This window comes from Zootoca vivipara, chromosome 6 (assembly GCF_963506605.1).
Source record: "Zootoca vivipara chromosome 6, rZooViv1.1, whole genome shotgun sequence".
Lineage (NCBI taxonomy): Eukaryota > Metazoa > Chordata > Lepidosauria > Squamata > Lacertidae > Zootoca > Zootoca vivipara.
Genome location: NC_083281.1, coordinates 64,489,240 through 64,511,020, shown reverse-complemented (window position 1 = coordinate 64,511,020; position 21,781 = coordinate 64,489,240). Strand labels below are relative to the sequence as shown.

The 21,781-nt window shown below is 43.4% G+C and overlaps 1 protein-coding gene across 1 annotated transcript in view; it reads right to left on the bottom strand.

Moving 5' to 3' along the window:
• CDH13 (cadherin 13) overlaps positions 1 to 21,781 on the bottom strand; it is a 612,680-nt gene that overhangs the window by 169,463 nt on the left and 421,436 nt on the right. The window contains exon 7 of the mRNA XM_035119665.2: positions 8,652 to 8,830. Coding sequence (XP_034975556.1) covers positions 8,652 to 8,830 — 179 coding nt within the window. The remainder of the gene's footprint in view (positions 1 to 8,651; positions 8,831 to 21,781) is intronic.

Genomic DNA, 21,781 nt, shown 5'->3' with positions numbered 1-21,781 from the left:
ATAGTAAGCTGAGGAATTTGTGTGAATTTTATGATGTTCAGTGCCGTTGCCACTTACAGCACTGGTGTAATTTGATGTGCTGTCAAATTCAGAGCTAGAAAACCACAGGCACTTCAAGGCTATTGCTAATTTTGGCTGTAAGTACAATCACAGACTGGCAAATTCAGGTTGCACAATTATAGTTGATTGGGAGGTCTTCAACAACAAGCCCACTTCCCCAAAAGACTGGACTTCTTGTGATCAGGAAAGTGATGGGTAAATGGACTGGAAAGTGTGGGGTGACACTCTAAGCACCAGTGTGGAAGTGGCTGATACAAACACCCTTAACCTGGATAACCACCATCCATTTGCATTTCGCTGAAGTAGCTCCCCCCATGCTCCCACTTCACAATACCACCTGGTCAGGGTGTCTGGCTTTGTCCCCATGGAGTGGTCCTCAAAAGCAGATGCAGGAGGGCCCTCCAGCAAACCACTATAAGAGATATCATTGACATAAAAGGAATCTGTTCTCCCAATTAGTGCTCTTCTAGAGGGGCAGGTAAGATAATGGAATATCTGAGCTCGAGTGTATTTTGCATCCACTTGAATGCCAGCCTTCCCAAACCTGGTGTCCTCCAGATCTTGCTGGACTCCGATTCTCATCATCCCCTGGCAGCATGGCCAATGGTCAGGGCTGATGGGTGTAATAGTCCAACAAATGTCTTGAATGTTAGGGAAAGCCATTCTAAATGCAAAACTTGCATAATTTCCTATTTGCTTCAATTGACCACTTAGAGATCTTCAAAATATTAAGTGGTTTATAAATGCTTTTAAATGAATGTTATTTTTATCTTAACAAATGAAACAAAGCAAGCCCACTCACCCACCCAGGGTGGTGGGGATTTTTCAACCTTCCACTGTGGATTTACTATTTCTAACTTGCAGGCCTATACATCACATACTTTTGCAAGAAATGCCTTTGTGTAAAATTTGTGAATCACAAAAAGAGGGGGGAGTTTTGCCAATGGAAGTCTGCAGGTATGATTTGCCCCCATCTCTCCTCAATCTTTATTTCTGACACATTCAAAGATGCTGAGATTTCCCAAGGCATAGGAGAAATGCACATAAAGCTTCACAAAACATATCCTTATGTACCTTGTTAAAATGAAAATGGATGTTGTTCTGCAATTACTGGAGTGCGCCACAAACTCCGAAGAGCGTGCACTTTTCAAAATAATATTCCAGCAGAAAACCCATAAATAAAACAGAACTTTGATAGAGAACGCAATGCAGGTCAGGAGCAAACACCTGCAACGAGGTGTGAATTGCAAAAGCAGTAAAAACCACCAACTGCAGAAATCCTACAGTGAAGAACTGGTCTTCTGAAAGTACTATACAGTCCAGAAGTGGCAACACTACTCCCACCCTCAAGCAGGGAATGAATTTGCCACACCCTCCTTCTCGTAGGAAAGAAAGTCTTTCCTGGGGGAGAAGCTGGGGGAGGCATGTGGAGGTTGAATGGCCAATCAGGAAGTGGTGGGCATTCAGGCTTTATAAGCCTGCTCCACCCCAAACTCAACTCTTCATCACTGGGGTACCTCACATCCCTCCCTCCCTCCCTCCCTCCCTCCCTCCCTCCCTCCCTCCCTCCCTCCCTCCCTTTGAAGTGTGGACTTCACTACATACCTGTTGTGGGTCTCAATAGGACTTTTGGGGGGGAGCCCTTGATTGGCCTGAATTCCAGGGACAGTGGGCCCACAGGTGTCAGGAAAAAGAGTAAGCAGAGCTCAGGGGCTCCTACATGTTCTGGCTGCCCCTCATGTCCCCCCCCCACTGCCTCTTGTCACCCTGTAGTTTCCAGTGTGATCTGTTGATAGCCAGACAAACAGCATGGCAATGGGTAAGTGTGCATATCTATACAGATACAGATATAGATTTATAGAATTGTAGAGTTAGAAGGGGTCCTGAGGATCACTTAGCTGAACCCCCTGCAATGCAGGAATAACTTGCAACCTTGAGCATTATCAGCACCATGCTCTAGCCAACTGAGCTATCCAGGCTGATATATAGATACTGTATATGTATACAATGTTTCACTAAAATGCAGCAAGTAGGGTGACTTTGTCCCAGGAAAGACTCTCGGTGCACACAATGCTCTTTAGTTTTCAACACCTGGAGAGTTTGAATGAGCTAAATAATAAAACTTCATTTTGTTTCCTTCTTGTTTGCAGGGGGGTGGGGTTGGGGAGAAATAATTCAAAAAGCAGCCCATCCAAAAGGCCATCTTCTATCTACACACTTGATCTTAGCCAAAAGGCCGAGAAGCGATCTTCTATCTGTTTGTCTACTCATTTTAAAAACTTTTATGTTCATCACACACACACACACACACACACACACACAGAGAGAGAGAGAGAGAGAGAGAGAGAGAGAGAGAGAGAGAGAGAGAGAGAGAGAGAGAGAGAGACTTCAACTGTATGTGAAACACTGTGATACTATAAGGTTTTTGTTGTTGTTGTTGTTGTTAAGGGGTAGAGTTTTCTCCTCCCTCTTTTGTGTCTTCCTGGCTATTTTAAAACTATCACACAAACAGAGAGCTATATGACACAATTTAAATACTGCAATATCAAGGTGGTGTACAACAATAAAACATAACACATAATTTTAAAAGTACAAAACAATAATTAAAAGAACTGACCAGTCAGAAAAGCTTCAATCAACTGAACAGGCCTGTGGGCATTGAAATATGACTTGATGATAAAAGCTTGATAGAAAGCGCTTTTCAAATTGCTGCTGAGAAATAAATCTCAACGATGTCTTACAAGAGCTCCTCTTAATAAGTGGAAAACGTCTTCTTTTTTAATAGTAACTTGGTTATAGCTTGTTCAAAACGGAAATCAAAAAGCCCCAGATACGATGCAATCTCCATTTCAATATTCTACCTCCAGCACTTATCTCCAGGTTTCCGTTCTGTACAACATGCAAACATGAAAGAACTTGAACTATATTTATATATATATATAAAGTAGAATTTTGCATCCTTGACAATTTGGCTTAAATTAAGTGGAACATTACCCGTAAGCATCTTCATCTAAGCAATGGCCAAAAATTAATAAAAAGAACATGAAAACATGAATAGCTTTGATCACTGAATGAATGCAGTTACTTTATAGCTGTGCTTACGCTTGGAGAACAAGAGTACTTTCACTCTCTCAACTTACACTATTTTTTATCTTTCCGCTCAGCCAGTTTCTTTGATGGAAGCCACAAATAAGAATAATAAAAGCACCACATTTGAGCCATCACAACCACAGATAAAAATCACTAAGGTCAGTTTCAACAGGTTTGGCTTGTATTATAGTGGCTCTGGCATTTATGCTTGATGCAATAATTAAAAAATAAATAAATCAGCACAAAAATCTCTCTATTTGGAATGGGAACTGACATAGATCTAAAATCAAAGCTTTAATACCTATTGCCGAGTGCATGACAACTGGGCAAATTCATTTAAAGCAGAGGTGGGGAATGTCTGGCCTTTGGGCCTAATCTGGCCCACTAGACCTCCACATTTGGCCTGTTAGGTCATTTAGGCCAGGCCATACACAGCTGACACCAGAAGATGGAAGAGAGTAGCCCCACCAGCCCAGGGACCTGGATTCCAGGGAGCCATGGTTGGCAGGAGTGAGCAGAGCTTGGGGATGGCAGTTCATAGTGCCATCTGCTGGCAGCCACGCAAACTACAGCACAACAATGGATGTTTGTCACAAACATGCAACAAGTACACTGACTTCATTCCAGGAAACAGACCTTGGGTGCACATAGCACCCTTGAGTTTCCAACTCAATGGAACAATGGAATGAGCTTAATAATAAACCTTCCTTCCCTTCCCTTCTTCTTTATTTTTATTTTTGAGGGGGGTGGTGGAGTGGTAATTCAAAACAGCAACAGCCCATCCAAAAAGACACATTTTATCAAACTATTTGTCTACGCATGTTAATACTCTTAAGATAACACACACACACACACACACACACACACACACACACACACACACACAAACACAGTATGTGAGATACAGTGTACATGATACTTTAAGAGTGTTGTTGTTGTTGTTGTTGTTGTTGTTGTTGAAGGGTTCCCACCTTGTTTTCCTGGCTATTTCAAATCTATCTATCTATCTATCTATCTATCTATCTATCTATCTATCTATCTATAATCTATCATCTATCTGCCACCATTTATATATTGCAATATCCACTCTGAAGTAGTAAAGTAGTAAAGTGAGTTAATAATTAACAAGCAAATTAATATTGCATGCATTATCAGTCTTTGTCCAAATTTTAATTCCCTTCTGGAAAAATAGACTGAATCCCACATTCTCCCCACATAGCTTCAATGTTTCTGGATATTTCACATACAGTACAGTATGGAATCCCAGTTCCTAAACTGGATCATGCTAATTCCTAAATTTATTTTGTTTTTCCCTCCATAACTTTAGATAGACACTTTATTGTCATTGTACATAGTACAACGAAATCGAATGTCATCCCATAAAAACGAAACAAAAACACAATTACAAACACACACACACACACACACACACACACACACACCCATGACAACTCCTCAAGATCATATTTTTTTAGTTACAGCATTTAAGATGGTTATAGCTCTTGGATAGAAACTGTTTTTTAATCTATTCTTTCTTGATTTAATTGTTCTGTATCTTTTGCCCGAAGGCAATGGTGCAAAAAGACTATATCCAGGATGAGATGAATCCTGAGTAGTATCTCAATTGGAGGTTTATGATAGGTAACAACCTCACCTCCCAATCATTCTGTATTTCTTATTTTCTTTAAGATATTTTGTTTGTTTGTTTGTTTTTACCCACCCTTCACCATAAGGTAACCCTGATAAAGAAATGGGGATGGGATATGAGCTATTAAAAGGAAATCACAAGTACCTCAGTTCTTTCACTGTCACAAACTCTCCAGTAGTAATACCTGTTCAGTCTTTGAGACATTCTTTCTATGTAAATACAGCATCATTATTTCATCTATCACTAGTGATCTTTACAACACAGCTGAGAAGCTAGTCTTGTTCATTCCCTCCTATTGATTTTTCAATTTTCAGGAAATTGGTTTTATCCTAAGATTGTTTATATTTTAGGGAGGGGGAAAATGTCCAACCTAACTTGAAAAATCATAGACCATCTGTCGAATGTGGCAGCCAGTTATTATGACCCTACAGATCTTAAATCTGTATTTAAATTTATAGGAAATGAATAACATCAGATACCTGGGGGGTGGGGGTGCAGCGTGTTGCCAGCTACTTACAATTTTATGTATGCAAGTCATTTTCATAGGGATGCGGGTGGCGCTGTGTTCTAAACCACAGAGCCTAGGGCTTGCCAATCGGAAGGTTGGCGGCTCAAATCCCCGTGATGGGGTGATCTCCCATTGCTCGGTCCCAGCTCCTGCCCACCTAGCAGTTTGAAAGCACGTCAAGTGCAAGTAGATAAATAGGTACCGCTCCGGCGGGAAGGTAAACAGCTTTTCTGTGCGCTGCTCTGCTTCGCCAGAAGCGGCTTAGTCATACTGGCCACATGACCCGGAAGCTGTCTGCGGACAAACGCCGGCTCCCTCAGCCTATAGAGCGACATGAGCACTGCAACCCCAGAGTCATCTGTGACTGGACCTAATGGTCAGGGGTACCTTAAATTTATTTATTTATCTGGCTGGGTTTACCTTTACCCAAGTCATTTTCATAACATAACATAACATAACATAACATCATATAGTAGTTCCAGCTGAACAGGCATGACCCCTCTTCTTAAATCCATTTACAAGTTGTGAGTTTTGCAGATGCCACCCTTGGAAATCTTCCAAGTCATTTGCCTTGCCCTTATTTTGATGACACACTACATGGCAAATGAGTCATCACAGTTAGGCTGCAATTCCCTATGCACACTTACCACCAGGGCTACATTTAAACGGGTAGCACCAGTTTTGATCTGTACATTTGTCAACGAATTGCAGATGATGTTGTTTTATTTAGCAGCTCACGAACATGTAATTGCTCAAGCATTCACATCACAGAATTAGTGTCCCTAAACTAAGTTACAAAATGGATCACTGATAAACTCTTTTCAGTAGTGATGTTAGCAGGTTTCGCATTTCCTGAGATACAATTCTTGGTGGCTTTAATGTCCCTTCTTCTACATTCTTCTACATGTCAGATTTTAGTCTGAAGGAATTTGCAGGGAGGTGAGTGGGCTTTTTCCTGGTGTTCAGTGGGGGGGGGGATGATCCCAATTCCATGTCGGACTGAGGAAGTTTACCCCATCACTATTCTCAGTGAGAATGAGAGTCAAGATGCTCTATATTAAACTTCACTTTATTACTAGAGTTTCCAAAACAACTAAGGCACCCAAAGAAATTTTCAACTCTTACCTAAGCCTTCCTCAGAGCAAGGAGAACTGTGGCACATGACTACCCAGTAAGCCACTGCCACTTCTTCCTCCTTCTCACCATAGTGTCTTCTCCCTGTCTCACCACCACCTGTGCCTTGTCCACTGCACCCTTCACCAACATCTCCTCCTTCCCCCCACTGGCCTCCTTTGGGGCCTCCTTTTTCTCCCTTCCCTTTGGTGGCATCAGTGTCATTGGTAAGGGGGGCAGTAGAGTGGTCATAATCAGCGGGAGGGGGGAGTCAGTAAAAGTGTGGGAGAGCTATCAATTTCCACCTTGTCTCAGCATCATGCTGGACCAGCCCTGTTACATACATCACAGCCTCAGACTCTCCAAAGGCTGTTCCTTTGTTTTGTTTTTGCACAGAGATCTCGTGATGCTCTAAAGATTTCTGCCCTCCCCCCTTACTTTATGCAAAGGAGGAACCCTCAAAAGAACTGGAGGAATTTACAAAGCTTATCCTGTATGTAAGACCTTTATCTGTTTTATGAAATTCCATATCAGCAATGTCTTGGTTTGAATGCAGCAAACAAACAGATGGCAGATTAAAGCTCCTAAATCATATTAGTAAATTCTCTGATTCCATCTCTCAGCATTGTTGAACTTTACAGTTGTCAGGCGTAGCAACTTTGACATGTCTTGAACCAGGGGAAGAGCCATAGCTCAGGGGCAGAGCATCTGCATTGCATGAAAAAGGTCCCAGGCTCAATCCCCAGCATCTGCAGGCAGGGCTGGGAGAGACTCCTTGTCTGTAACCTTGGAAACTTCCTGCCAGTCAGTACAGACAGCTTCAAGCTAGATGGACTGGCGACAAGACAGTATAAGGCAGCTTCCCATGTTCTAAGAACCTGAAACAAAGGAAGCTGCCTTACATTGAGCTATCAAGTTCAGTATTGTCTCTACTAACTGGCAGCAGTTCTTCGGGGTTTCAGGTAGGGATTTTCCTAGCCCTACATGGAAATGCCAGGTAATGAACTTGGGACCGTCTGAAGGAAAAACACATGCTTTGTCAATGAGCTACAGCCATTCCCCAAATGAAGCCCTTCCATTTGGATCTTTGCTTCCTAAGATTCTCACAAACATCTTCACTACCAAACTTATCTCACTGCCTGAAGAACACGGCAAAATAAAAATAGTTAGAAAAGTAAACAGACTGATAGGTTTTTGGAAGCCTGGATTGCTACTGAATTCTTTTTCCACTACATGATATTTTTCCGGAGCTCCTGCTAACAATCACAAACCACCAATGGCAAAACATACTGAAATTTGCAACATATGAAAGAGAGGGATGGCAGTTAAGACTTCAGAAAATAACAGAGAGTGCACAGATATATTCACTAGTCAAAATCTTGGCTGAACGTTGAAGAGACCTTCAGCAGGTGCTGAAAATGAAGGACAAAGCTGGGATTCCACAGGCTCAGCTGGTCACCAAGAAGGCCTTCAACTGTATGAATATTTCCCTGCTCCAGGCCCGGCTCTAGGGGTAGTCTCGGTGGCGCGGGGCGCCAGGGCGCCGGGCCGGCAGGAGGGCACTGTGTGACGAAGCCACACAGAAGCTGTGCTGTGCGCTGCTCCTGCCCACCAGGGCGGGGGCGCCGGAGCGATCTCTGCGCCACAGCGCCAGGGTGCCCGACCGGCTTGAGACGGCCCTGCCCTGCTCAATGCTTTCCTAAAGTATTCCAGAAAATATGTTCAATGAATGGCTGGCAACACAGGCAGGGAAACTTATTTAGCCTAACGACTGCACTCCCTCTTGGGAAACCCCCAGGGGGGGGGGCACATACCAGTGGTTGGTGGAGCACAATACAGAGCAATGGATGCAACTCTGAGCTGCATTCTATACAGAAGTCAAAGTTATCTACGAACACAAATCTCCATCCATCCTTCAGGAAGCAAGAGGCATTATCACAGTTTAATTTCACATTTCAGCCACTCAAAAGCCCTCAATGAGACTGTGGATGAGGACTTGTGGAAGGTGTGGCCTAGGAAGAGGGTTGTGGCCTGGACAGAGTCCCGAGGGCCAGAGAGAGAGAGTGAGAGTCCTGGAGCACCATACCCCCCCATGACAAAGTTTCCCCAACCATGGCCTACTATATTCCATATGAAAATGCAGAGACAGTAGACACACAACCAGTACACCACCTGTACCTCTTTTTGCACATTGCATCCACCCATAAAAAAACTGACAAAATTGCCACTTACTTCACGGTCCAACAGCCCTGGCGACACAACAGTGACAATGTCTCCTTTCTCCGGGTCAATGTAGAACATGTTTGGGGAAGGCTTGTCCGGGGTCTGCTTAAGGATATTATACCTCAGCAGAGCATTGTCTGTAGCTGGATCATCAGCATCAAAGGCAGTCACACGCATCACAGTACTTCCTGAAAAGAACAAAAATAACACTAATATGAAAACTTCATATTTGGCATGTAGCAATACAGATAATATGAACATAAGAAGAGCAGAGAAGTGGGGATAAAGTACTCTTGTGCTCCTACTTGTTGCCTTCCCAGTGGTATCTGGTTGGCCACTGTGAGAACACCATGATAGATTAGATAGGGCCATTGATCTATCTGGACTCTTACATTCTGATATTCATTGCATGCCAAGGCCCCATAAACACATGAACGAGTGGATTCTGGTTTATGGTTTAAAATAGGCCACAACTTTATTGGTTACAAATGTGAGTGGTTTGGCTTAGGCACTGGGTGAAGCTGGACTATATCCCTGTCTGCAGGGAGTCCAACTAAGGGTAAGCCACCAATAGGGGTAGCCCGATTGTTGTTGTTGTTGTTTAGTCGTTTAGTCGTGTCCGACTCTTCATGACCCCATGGACCATAGCACGCCAGGCACTCCTGTCTTCCACTGCCTCCCGTAGTTTGGTCAAACTCATGTTCGTAGCTTCGAGAACACTGTCCAACCATCTTGTCCTCTGTCGTCCCCTTCTCCTAGTGCCCTCAATCTTTCCCAACATCAGGGTCTTTTCCAAGGATTCTTCTCTTCTCATGAGGTGGCCAAAGTATTGGAGCCTCAGCTTCACGATCTGTCCTTCCAGGGAGCACTCAGGGCTGATTTCCTTAAGAATGGATAGGTTTGATCTTCTAGCAGTCCATGGGACTCTCAAGAGTCTCCTCCAGCACCATAATTCAAAAGCATCAATTCTTCGGCGATCAGCCTTCTTTATGGTCCAGCTCTCACTTCCATACATCACTACTGGGAAAACCATAGCTTTAACTATACGGACCTTTGTCGGCAAGGTGATGTCTCTGCTTTTTAAGATGCTGTCTAGGTTTGTCATTGCTTTTCTCCCAAGAAGCAGGCGTCTTTTAATTTCGTGACTGCTGTCACCATCTGCAGTGATCAAGGAGCCCAAGAAAGTAAAATCTCTCACTGCCTCCATTTCTTCCCCTTCTATTTGCCAGGAGGTGATGGGACCAGTGGCCATGATCTTGGTTTTTTTGATGTTGAGCTTCAGACCATATTTTGCGCTCTCCTCTTTCACCCTCATTAAAAGGTTCTTTAATTCCTCCTCACTTTCTGCCATCAAGGTTGTGTCATCTGCATATCTGAGGTTGTTGATATTTCTTCCGGCAATCTTAATTCCTGCTTGGGATTCATCTAGTCCAGCCTTTCGCATGATGAATTCTGCATATAAGTTAAATAAGCAGGGAGACAATATACAACCTTGTCGTACTCCTTTCCCAATTTTGAACCAATCCGTTGTTCCATATCCAGTTCTAACTGTAGCTTCTTGTCCCACATAGAGATTTCTCAGGAGACAGATGAGGTGATCAGGCACTCCCATTTCTTTAAGAACTTGCCATAGTTTGCTGTGGTCGACACAGTCAAAGGCTTTTGCATAGTCAATGAAGCAGAAGTAGACGTTTTTCTGGAACTCTCTAGCTTTCTCCATAATCCAGCGCATGTTTGCTATTTGGTCTCTGGTTCCTCTGCCCTTTCGAAATCCAGCTTGCACTTCTGGGAGTTCTCGGTCCACATACTGCCTAAGCCTGCCTTGTAGAATTTTAAGCATAACCTTGCTAGCGTGTGAAATGAGGGCAATTGTGCGGTAGTTGGAGCATTCTTTGGCACTGCCCTTCTTTGGAATTGGGATGTAGACTGATCTTCTCCAATCCTCTGGCCATTGCTGAGTTTTCCAAACTTGCTGGCATATTGGGTGTAGCACCTTAACAGCATCATCTTTTAAAATTTTAAATAGTTCAGCTGGAATATCATCACTTCCACTGGCCTTGTTATTAGCAGTGCTTTCTAAGGCCCATTTGACTTCACTCTCCAAGATGTCTGGCTCAAGGTCAGCAACCACACTACCTGGGGTGTACGAGACCTCCATATCTTTCTGGTATAATTCCTCTGTGTATTCTTGCCACCTCTTCTTGATGTCTTCTGCTTCTGTTAGGTCCTTACCACTTTTGTCCTTGATTATGGTAATCTTTGTACGAAATGTTCCTTTCATATCTCCAATTTTATTGAACAGATCTCTGGTTTTCCCCATTCTATTGTTTTCCTCTATTTCTTTGCATTGCTCATTTAAGAAGACCCTCTTGTCTCTCCTTGCTGTTTTTTGGAAATCTGCATTCAGTTTCCTGTATCTTTCCCTATCTCCCTTGCATTTTGCTTGCCTCCTCTCCTCCGCTATTTGTAAGGCCTCGTTGGACAGCCATTTTGCTTTCTTGCATTTCCTTTTCCTTGGGATGGTTTTCGTTGCTGCCTCCTGTATAATGTTACGAGCCTCCATCCATAGTTCTTCAGCCACTCTGTCCACCAAATCTAAATCCTTAAACCTGTTCCTCACTTCCACTGTGTATTCATAAGGGATTTGATTCAGATTGTATCTTACTGGCCCAGTGGTTTTTCCTACTTTCTTCAGTTTAAGCTGGAATTTTGCTATAAGAAGCTGATGATCTGAGTTACAGTCAGCTCCAGGTCTTGTTTTTGCTGACTGTATAGAGCTTCTCCATCTTTGGCTGCAGAGAATATAATCAATCTGATTTCGATGCTGCCCATTTGGTGATATCCATGTGTAGAGTCGTCTCTTGTGTTGTTGGAAGAGAGTGTTTGTGATGACCAGCTTGTTCTCTTGACAGAACTCTATTAGCCTTTGCCCTGCTTCATTTTGAACTCCAAGGCCAAACTTGCCAGTTGTTCCTTTTATCTCTTGATTCCCTACTTTAGCATTCCAATCCCCTGTAATGAGAAGAACATCCTTCTTTGGTGTCATTTCTAGAAGGTGTTGTAGGTCTTCATAGAATTGGTCAATTTCACTTTCTTCAGCACCGGTAGTTGGTGCATAAACTTGGATTACTGTGATGTTAAAAGGTCTGCCTTGGATTCGTATCGAGATCATTCTGTCATTTTTGAGATTGCATCCCATCACAGCTTTTGCCACTCTTTTGTTGACTATGAGGGCCACTCCATTTCTTCCACAGGATTCTTGCCCACAGTAGTAGATATGATAGTCACCCGAACTGAATTCACCCATTCCCTTCCATTTTAGTTCACTGATGCCCAGGATGTCGATTCTTGTCATCTCATTTTTGACCACATCCAGCTTACCTCTATTCATGGTTCTTACATTCCAGGTTCCTATGCAATATTTTTCTTTACAGCATCGGACTTTCCTTTCGCTTCCAGGCATATCCGCAACTGAGCGTCCTTTCGGCTTTGGCCCAGCCGCTTCATCAGCTCTGAATCTACTTGTACTTGTCCTCCGCTCTTCCTCAGTAGCATGTTGGACGCCTTCCGACCTGAGGGGCTCATCTTCCAGCGTCATAACTTTTATATGCCTGTTGTCTTTGTCCATGGAGTTTTCTTGGCAGGGATACTGGAGTGGCTTGCCAGTTCCTTCTCCAGGTAGCCCGATAACTTACATCAAATAGGGGCACCCTGAGAGGTCTCTGTTGGTATGGTCCTCGCCCATGTCTGGGCCTGGGACAGAATCCACACCCGTGGATCCCTTTAACAGAATACTGTACTCCATCCAAACAAAGACTTACCCAATGCTTAACCTCACAAAGTTGTGACAATTGCTATGAAGTAAGCGAAAACCCAATGGCTGGAGCCAATTTGCCAAGTGGAAAAAATTCCCTGCTGGTCCCATAAATATGCGGTCAACATTATTCTATAGCAAGGTCATATCGTAGTAAAAATGAAAAAAGAAGGTGGGTGGGTGGGAGAGCCAGGAAAGGGTGGTCTCCTGGCCATGCCATGTTTAAATCTACCATAGAGACACACCCCACCAACGCTGATTGGTCAGTGGGGCCCACCCTCCTTGGTGGGGGCCTGCCTAGTGCCGTTGTCATGGCCAAGCCCAAGCCCCGGCGAGGCGGGTATCCATCTCAGGCCCCCGGCCAGATCACTGGAGGCCCTTAGACCTGGCCGCAATGCCAGCCACCCAATAAGCTAAGTGAATTTGCAAGCCAATTCTGGAGCCTTTTTCAGTTGAAGAGCAGGCTACCCCCACCAACATTTTAAGCAAATACACAACAATATAAACATGGCAATGATACGGGCCCTACATGCCAAAGAGATTAATGTCTATCCATGTGCTTCATTACAAACTCCAAAACCAACCAAAGATGTGTTCAACGTATCCCGTCTATGTGACAAAGAATGCATACAAAGAGGCATTAATGGTGTTCACCCCCTGCAGTTCCAAACAGGACTTAACACCCAAAGTACACTGATGGAGAACTTCATCCTCAATCAACCAGGGTATGCTGCAAAATCAATTAAAAGTCTTTAATGAATTTTTCCATACCCACCTCATTAGGCATATTGTTCAGCAGCCTAAAGAATCCCCTGCTGTGATCAAGTTGTAATTAAAAGAAGGCAGGGGATTATTAACCCCGGAGGCCTAAGACCGCTCCTTCCTCTCCAAATCTAGCATCCCAATTTACATGAGCTGGTTCCTCGCACTTGCCTTTTCAATCACTTAAATGCCTGTCTCCTAAATACACAGCACAACTCCCCCAACCAAGTTCTGACTAGAGATCTGCAAAGAAGGTCTTCCTGGGCTTTCTTGCACCAATCTGATAGGTTCATTGGAATCAAGTGTTCCTTCCTCCTTAAATCACAGGTATGGTGCAAAGAAATGGTTTGTTTAAAAATAAGAAAGAAAGAAGCACTCTTAGGACACCCTAATTCTTAGGATAATTAGGGGCATCAAATTTTGTTCAAGCTCATGAACTGCAAAGAAGCCAATATATTGCTGCTGCTGCTGCTTCCTCCCTCACCCAGGAACATTGTTTTTGTTCAGTGCCACCCACCCTTTCCAGGTTCTTTCTTCTTGTTATAGCGACCTTGAAAAGAAGATTTCTAAGGCTTTGCTTCATTGCCACCTCAGGCACAGTTACACCCTTGAGAAATGTAACTGAGAACTGACAGCATCCAGGGCTTGTACATGAGTGATTAAAAGTCGGGCAGCTCGAAATGGAGAGCAGTGCTTGTGGAGTGCAATTTGATGTGCCACCCCACATGGTACACACACCCTGCAACAGTCCCCCAGAACATTCACCCCTTTGGTTCGCCACCACTGCAGAAAGAGCAGGAACAATGGGTATTTATTTTGAAGTGAGGGGAAAACAACCTTGCTTTACCCACAAAATTCCCTTTTACACTCAGTTCCAAGAAGTGTGAAATGATTTTGAGTGAGAAAGTCTAATTCAAGTTCCAGAATCATGCCAGTGGTCCACCTACCCCAACATTTTCAATGCAGACTGGCCATGGCTCCCCAGGATTTCAGACAGATTCCCTAGAGAGATTGGTCATAATCTACTATGAGGTTCTCATCTGTTGCACAAAAATGAATTAGGAGTTGCTCAAGAACATCATGGTAGATTGGGATACAGCGATGGCTACCACATTGGCTTCACTCCCCTGGCATCTTAGATGTTCAACTTGGGAAATATACTATGGCAAAGGCATATATGCGTATTTATTCATCCTGTTGTTGCAGGAGAAATAGTAATAATGAATAATAATGATTAGGTCTGTCACATAATTGTGATTCTGGCTGCCACCTAATTCAAGAAATCTTTGTTGATTAGTGAGGTGAGTTTTAGTCACTTAACCAATCAATTTGTTAATTAAATTTGCATATGAGTGAGACAAGTGTTCTGAAACAAGAAATATAGTTTGTTTCTAGAGGAACGACTAATGTGCCATAGCAAGTATCATGTGGGAAGAGGCATCCTCTATGGTATGTAAAAGAAGAGGAGCACCTTTTTTTAGTAGATCAGTGGCATATACCTAACATGGCTCAGTCATAGAGATCCCAAGAGACTTCAGTTGAGAGGAGAGTGAGTCTTAATATTTGGAGTCACCAAGGACAGAGAGAGCAGGCGGCTACGCTAACATTGTATGTGAGTAACAGCCCTTCCCTCACCCACACCCTGTAAGAATGAGTGTTGCTGTTCACTCATTTGAGGAAAGGTAGGGTCTTGCTTTGGGTCTGTTCAATACACCTTTCTGCCTGAGGAGAAGGAAGAGATCCCTTCACCCCCAATTCCACCCCCTAAAGCTACATAGACTCCTAGTTAAATCTTACTTCAGCACTAGTGATGGGACAGCATCCTCTAGCAGGAGGCTGAGGGGCTACAAACAAGCACACAGAACTCTCCTCAGCACCTAACTACAGCTGTTATGTGCCCCTCAATATCTGCCACCTAAGGCAACTTCCTCATTCTGCCCAATGATAGGGTCCGGCTATGGGACCACAGGGGGCTTCATGCCCCTTGATGTTTACACCTCATTTAAGGGTAATATCTTTCAACCCACCATATCCAAAGGGCTGAAGTTTTATTTAGGGGGTGTAAGACAGACCATGTGGCACACAATTTTGCTCCTCAACACCTCACTGATACGGTTGTTTCCCTCCACAAATATATCCCAATTCACCCAAATGATACACATTTTTGAACTAATACTAATGCATTAATTAGATTGTGTGTGTGTGTTTGTGTGTTCTTCACTATTGTTGCAACAAGATTTTTCTGTGTTTTTTTTAAAAAAGCACTGTGCATTTCTTTAAAAGGTAATAACATGAAGATCAATTGGTTTTGGTCTGTGCTCATGTAGCTGGGTTCATATTTCAAAAGAATCTATAGCTCAGTAATCACCCAAATGTATTAAATTGAAGATGCACACCTCCCTGGCATTACTCCATCATAAAGTTTTATTCTTCATAAAAGATTCATTTCCCAAGACTCATAAACTGACTATTTCTAATTTGGTGTCATTTTATAAATGCTTCCATTCTGGGCATCAATCATAAATGCAGCTGGGTTCTGCGGCCCCAAACAACAGTTTGCAAAATTATTGTGTTGAACCAATATGTCTCTTGCATTGCAAACGTGTACTTGTGCTTGTGTGCATTATATAATCAAAATGTGGAACAAGTTAATTAATATATGTACAATCAGCAAAATTGTCAAAGTTCTTTCACATACTTGCAAACAATGCTTTTGTGCTCACTGTTAGGGAAAAATCAGTTTTTCATGCACACTGGCTTTTTTTTTGTCATAACTTCAAGCTAGGCATCTGAGGAAGTAGCCCCATTCATTTTGCAAAGTTTCCCACCCAGTTTGTGTTTAAAGGAAATCTTACCTAATTTACACTTTCTGGAAGAAGAAGAGGAAGAAGAGGAAGAGGAAGAGGAAGAGGAAGAGGAGGAGGAGGAGGAGGAGGAGGAGGAGGAGGAGGAGGAGGAGGAGGAAGACAGAATTTGAAACACACAAATCTTTTTTTAAAAAATTACTTCTTTGAATTTTGTAGTGCAGTCTATCCAATTAATAGGTACAAAAAAAGACAGATACTGAGGTAAAGTGTCCATTATATTGGGGGTGGCTTTATAACAAAATATGCATATTCAGAGAAATTTAAACTCAAACGTTGATGAATTCCCCTAAGGAATTCTTTTAAAAAGAAAAAGAAAGAAAAAAGAAAGGTCAAACTGATGTGGAAATGCAGAGAATGGTACTGGAGACTGGAAAAATGAGGAACTGAGAGAAACCAACATTGACAGACTGGCAATGCCTGGTCAATAGAACCAGTGTGATGTAATGTGTGGACTGTTGTGTGGGAGAGCCAGGTTCAAATCTCCACTCAATGACCTCGGGCCACTCACTCACTCTCAGCTTAACCTACTGCGCAGGGTTGTTCTGAGAATAAAATGGGGAAGGAAAAACCATCTACACAACCTTGAGCTTCCTAGAGGAAAAGATGGTATATAAATGTGATGAATAAATAATAACGAATAAGAACGAAACTTGCTGGTGAGAGCCCATCTTCTCATGTCAGTCCTGTATCCCATTTCACCTTTTGAGCAGAGTAGTTACACATAATGGTTGCCTCTTTCATTTGAGAAGCTGCTGTGAGGGAAGCAAGCAAGCCTAGATTATGAAAGCCCTGCCTAATTCATTGTGATTGAAATAAATCAACTTTTTGGAAAGTGGAATGGTGGAGGGTAGACGACTGGCTGTGATGCTCATCATAACTAATTACATGTTTGACTGTCAATTTGCACTTTAAAGAAAAACAAGCCCCGGGGAAGCAAAAACAAATATAAGAAGAACGATCTATTATGTCTCCAATCAAGTACATTTGAATTGCAGTCTCAAATATTAACTTATGGCTGTTATTAAACTTGGAGGCCTCGCTCAATAGAAGGATGTTTAGTGAGAATTAATGAGTTCAGTCTCTTAGAATACTTGAGCATTTTGCAGAGCCAAAAATTTCCTAACCTCAGGAACTATTGTTTTGTCCAATGCATATTTACATGGTTGCCTAATGCAAGTGACTTTAAAGATTCAAGTCGCCCTTTCAGCATTCATCACAGTAAACATCTCACCTGGCTAATATGGAGAGGTCAGGAGAGCCCTGCTTACTAATGGAGCCTCCATATTGACAGCCCAAGAAGTGTACTAGAAATGTTTGATCTCTCTGTGTCCCATGTGTTCACTCGTTAAATCTGTCCTGTCCCATTTATCCATAGAAATTGAGGAGTGTTAAAATAAGAACTTCTTTCACTTTTCAAAATACACATTTCTATACTTCATTTCTTTTAAAATAAGCATATCTAAAAGTAGTTTCTCTCAAAATAATGCATCCTCAAACACATTTCTCTTTTTTAAATGAGAAGGATGCCACAGCAGAGTTCAAGGGATAACAACATCCCAGTTCACAAATTGATTGCTCCAGGCTGTGCAGATCAGGTAAGTTTGCATTTGTCTGACCTGGTTTCAGACAGTTTCATATGTGCAGATAAGATATTCCATACTCTACACTTGCAGGCCACTGTTGTTGTGGCGGAAAACTCAGTGTAACAAGCTGGCTGGGATTGTCCTGACATTAATTCACTGGGGCAATGGATGCAAGGACACGTCCCCCCAATGGGTCCATGCGATGAAGACCCATTCTCACAATCAAGGCTGAGCTGTAGGCAGCTGAGAGACACTGCCCCACCAGCCCCAGTCTACACTCAAGTGGTCCCTACCTGCCTGCCTTGTTACTTACAACTAGTCCAGGGGACTGCACTGCCTGACAACCTCCTCCTCCTTGGTCTCAGTGTTGCCCCTTGCAGAATTCAACAGGGAGGAGGATGGGAACAAAACTAGAACTAGTTAGCACTGACTATTCTTGACTGTGCCTTCACCTACTGTTGGTCTCCCCGCCTTCCACCTTACTGGTCCCCAAAGAGCACCAGACATCACTGGGATTGATTCAGAAGCCAGGGATTGAATCAGGAGTCGCAAGTTGATGGATGCACAGAACTGTACCAGAACCAGGAAGGCTGTGTCCATTTATTCTCATTATGCTCATGAAGAAGTAGCACGTGCAAGCAAAGATCTTGGCAACAAGCATGCAAGTTCTGTACCTGTAGTCATCCCTGCTGTGATCCATGAATTGGAGGCTGACTTTCTACTACAGCAAGATCCTGCTCTGCTTGTGTAGACTTTCCATGCAATGTAGAAAAATCAGATTTCTACTTTTCATGAGTAACTTCCATAAGTATAGGAAACTCCCTGATGCAGAGACAGCCCCCCTTCATGCTCCCAGAGGCAGTGATGGCCACAAACTTGGATGGCTTTAAAAGAGGATTGGACAAATGCATGGTGAAGAGAGCTATCTGTGGCTGTGAACCCTGTTGGCTATGATCTGCATCCACTGCTGAAGGCAGTATGCCTCTGAATACCAGTTGCTGGGAATAACAAGTAGGCATAGTGCTGTTATCCCCAAGTCCTGCTTTTGGGCTTCCCATAGGCATCTAGATGGCCATTGTGAGAAGACTTGATGGGCCACTGTCCTGATCCAGAAAGCTCTCGTGTTTTTGTGCAGGCTAAAAATAGTTCTGAATCAGGAAGATGTTCCAAGATGAAGTTCTGCATGTTCACCACATGAGGCAGCCACACGCAAGTGTTTCCAACCCAAGCTCAGGCAAACGCAAGCATCACATACATACAATCTTATATGGATACTATCGCTATCCATGATCTATTTTATGCATATTACACCCTGTCTGTTGCGAAGGGTTCTTTTCCCATGTGAAGTTGAACAGGAGGAGCTGACAGATACAGACTTTTGGAGATACAGACTTTTGGAGCATTCCTCTTTCAGATCAATTACTGTCTGGATGAGATTTAAATCACCACAGGAACACTTGGGGGACGGGGGAGCCACTAAAACATCCAATATGACAGCAATCAGTCTTATAATTTATTTAATTTTCTACTGGAAAATAAAAAGCAAACTGAACACCCCCTTCCTCGGTTTTCCCTAACCCGAAGGCATAGTTCAGGCGTAAACAATAGTAGCAAAGTTCATACAAGCAATGAAGTGGAGAGAGACTGAAAGTTGCTAATATGAACATGAAGGAAAAATGTTAACGCAACCATATATTATGGAATGCGGCAGGTACAGTATGCCCCGTAGAGCCTTTGTTCATGTGCTGGATAAATGGCCAACCATCTGTCATCAAAGTATCTCTCTTTCCCCCCCTAGACACACAACAGTTTCGCATCAGTTATTCAGAAAGTGCAAGCTACATTACATTATACTGTTTTTGCACATTTAAACCCTTTGCTGCTTTCCAATTTCTAGCTATCGATATTCTTGCAGCTATTAAGAAGTAACCAATTAAATGTTTATACAATAACTCTTGATTGTCTCCACTGTATATACCCAACAACGCTATTCCATTAGGGTTTTTTTTTATTCCCACCCAGTATTTTTGTTGTAACTGGATGAGATTTAAAATACCACTGAAGCCCTTGGGGAGGGGGATTGGTGCTGAAACCTCCAGTATGACAGCAATCAGTCAGAAATGACTTATAAAGGCAAGGCAACAGTAGTAAGTGGGAATTACTTTTCCATTGAATGCTCTCATAAAACATCAGCCAAGTGGAGATTTACAGCCAGGTCAGACTTTAGTAATTCCAGTGCTTAACCTCTCCTACTCCCTCCACCCTCTCCTCTACCCCAGGAAACTTTATAGGTGTTTGGGTAGGAGAAATTATTCCTGTGCTAAGGTTACTTGGAAATGAGTTATGTCCACTCTTGTTGGTAGAAATATACCTCGCCGTTGAGCGCCAGCATATGTTAAAAAGCATTCATGAAGAGCCTGGCGCTCTTGGAGGGATTGTGAAATATGGCGCATCCAGGAATAAGGATGTGAAGGTGCATTGTTGGGAAGGGACCATTTCCGATACTGATGTGCTGCTGTTGAGCTCCCTTACAGAGATGGAAGCAAACTACTAAATCCAAAGATAGCTGGAGAGAGGAAGGAAGGGTCAGAAAATGTTATATGTTACGTTCCCCCTATAGCAGAGATGGGAGATAGGGTTATTCATCTCACTGTCCTCTGTGGTAGAATATTACCTAATTACTTACTTACTTGTGTAACTAATTATGCTATTGATATATTATTCTGTTGTCTTTGTCCATGGAGTTTTCTTGGCAGGAGTGGCTTGCCGGTTCCTGCTCCAGGTGGACCACGATTAGTCAAAACTCTCCACTATTGTCTATGATCTGCCCGTCTTGGGTAGCCCTGCACGGCATAGCTCATATGTTAATTCATATGAGTTATTCAAGCCCCTTTGCCATGACAAGGCAGTGATCCATGAAGGAAATCACCCCTGAGTGCTCACTGGAAGGACAGATCCTGAAGCTGAGGCTCCAATACTTTGGCCACCTCATGAGAAGAGAAGACTCCCTGGAAAAGACCCTGATGTTGGGAAAGATTAAGGGCACAAGGAGAAGGGGACGACAGAGGACGAGATGGTTGGACAGTGTTCTTGAAGCTACCAACAGGAATTTGACCAAACTGCGGGAGGCAGTGGAAGACAGGAGTGCCTGGTGTGCTCTGGTCCATGGGGTCACAAAGAGTCAGACACGACTAGATGACTAAACAACAACAACAACAACATATATTATTCTGCACCATTCATTTCAATGTGAAGAAAATCAGATGGGGGGCATCTGGCTTGGCAGCAGTGCACGTAAAAAGGATCTAGGGGTAGACCACAAGCTTAACACCAGTCAACTGTGTGTATCAGCAGCAAAAAAATATCCTCATACAATTCTAGGCTAAATCAACAGAATAATCAACAGACCAGATAAAGGGAAGGAATAGTACCACTCTGTACAGGCTTAGTCAGAGCCCACCTGTAGTGCTGTGTTCAGTTCTGGGCACCACAGTTTAAGAAGGACAGGGGCAATGGGGGGGCGATAGGGGTGGTGCAGCGCCCCCTCCCCACCTCCACCAATGACAGCCGCTGCTGCTGCTGCGCCGCGACTGCCATTGCAGGAGCGCACATCTCCAGCTCCAGCCTCCCAGTAGAAAGGCTCGCTTGGCACGGTGCACCCACCACGCCGAGCGGGCTTTCTACCAGGAGGCTGGAGGCTCAGCTTTGGAGTCACGGGGGGGGGGCGACGCTACCCTCTACGTAGTGTGCATGCGCGTGCATCATTCCATAGCGACGCATGTGTCGTTACATAGCGACACCCCGGCCCCTGGGTGCATGGCAGTTTGCCACCCCGAGTGACGCAGCAGCTTCCTATGCCGCTGAAGAAGGATATTGACAAGCTGGAGCATGTGCAAAGGGCAACTGGGATGGTGAAAGGTGTGGAAACCAAGCCTTATGAGGAATAATTGAGGGTGTTGGCAATGTTTAGCCAAGAAAAGAGAAAACTGAGAATTGACATGATAGCCATCTCCAAATAACTGAAGGGCTGTGACTTGGAAGATGGAGAACGCTTGTTATCTGCAGCTCCTGAGGGCAGCATTGAATCCAATGGATTCAAAATCCAGGAACTTT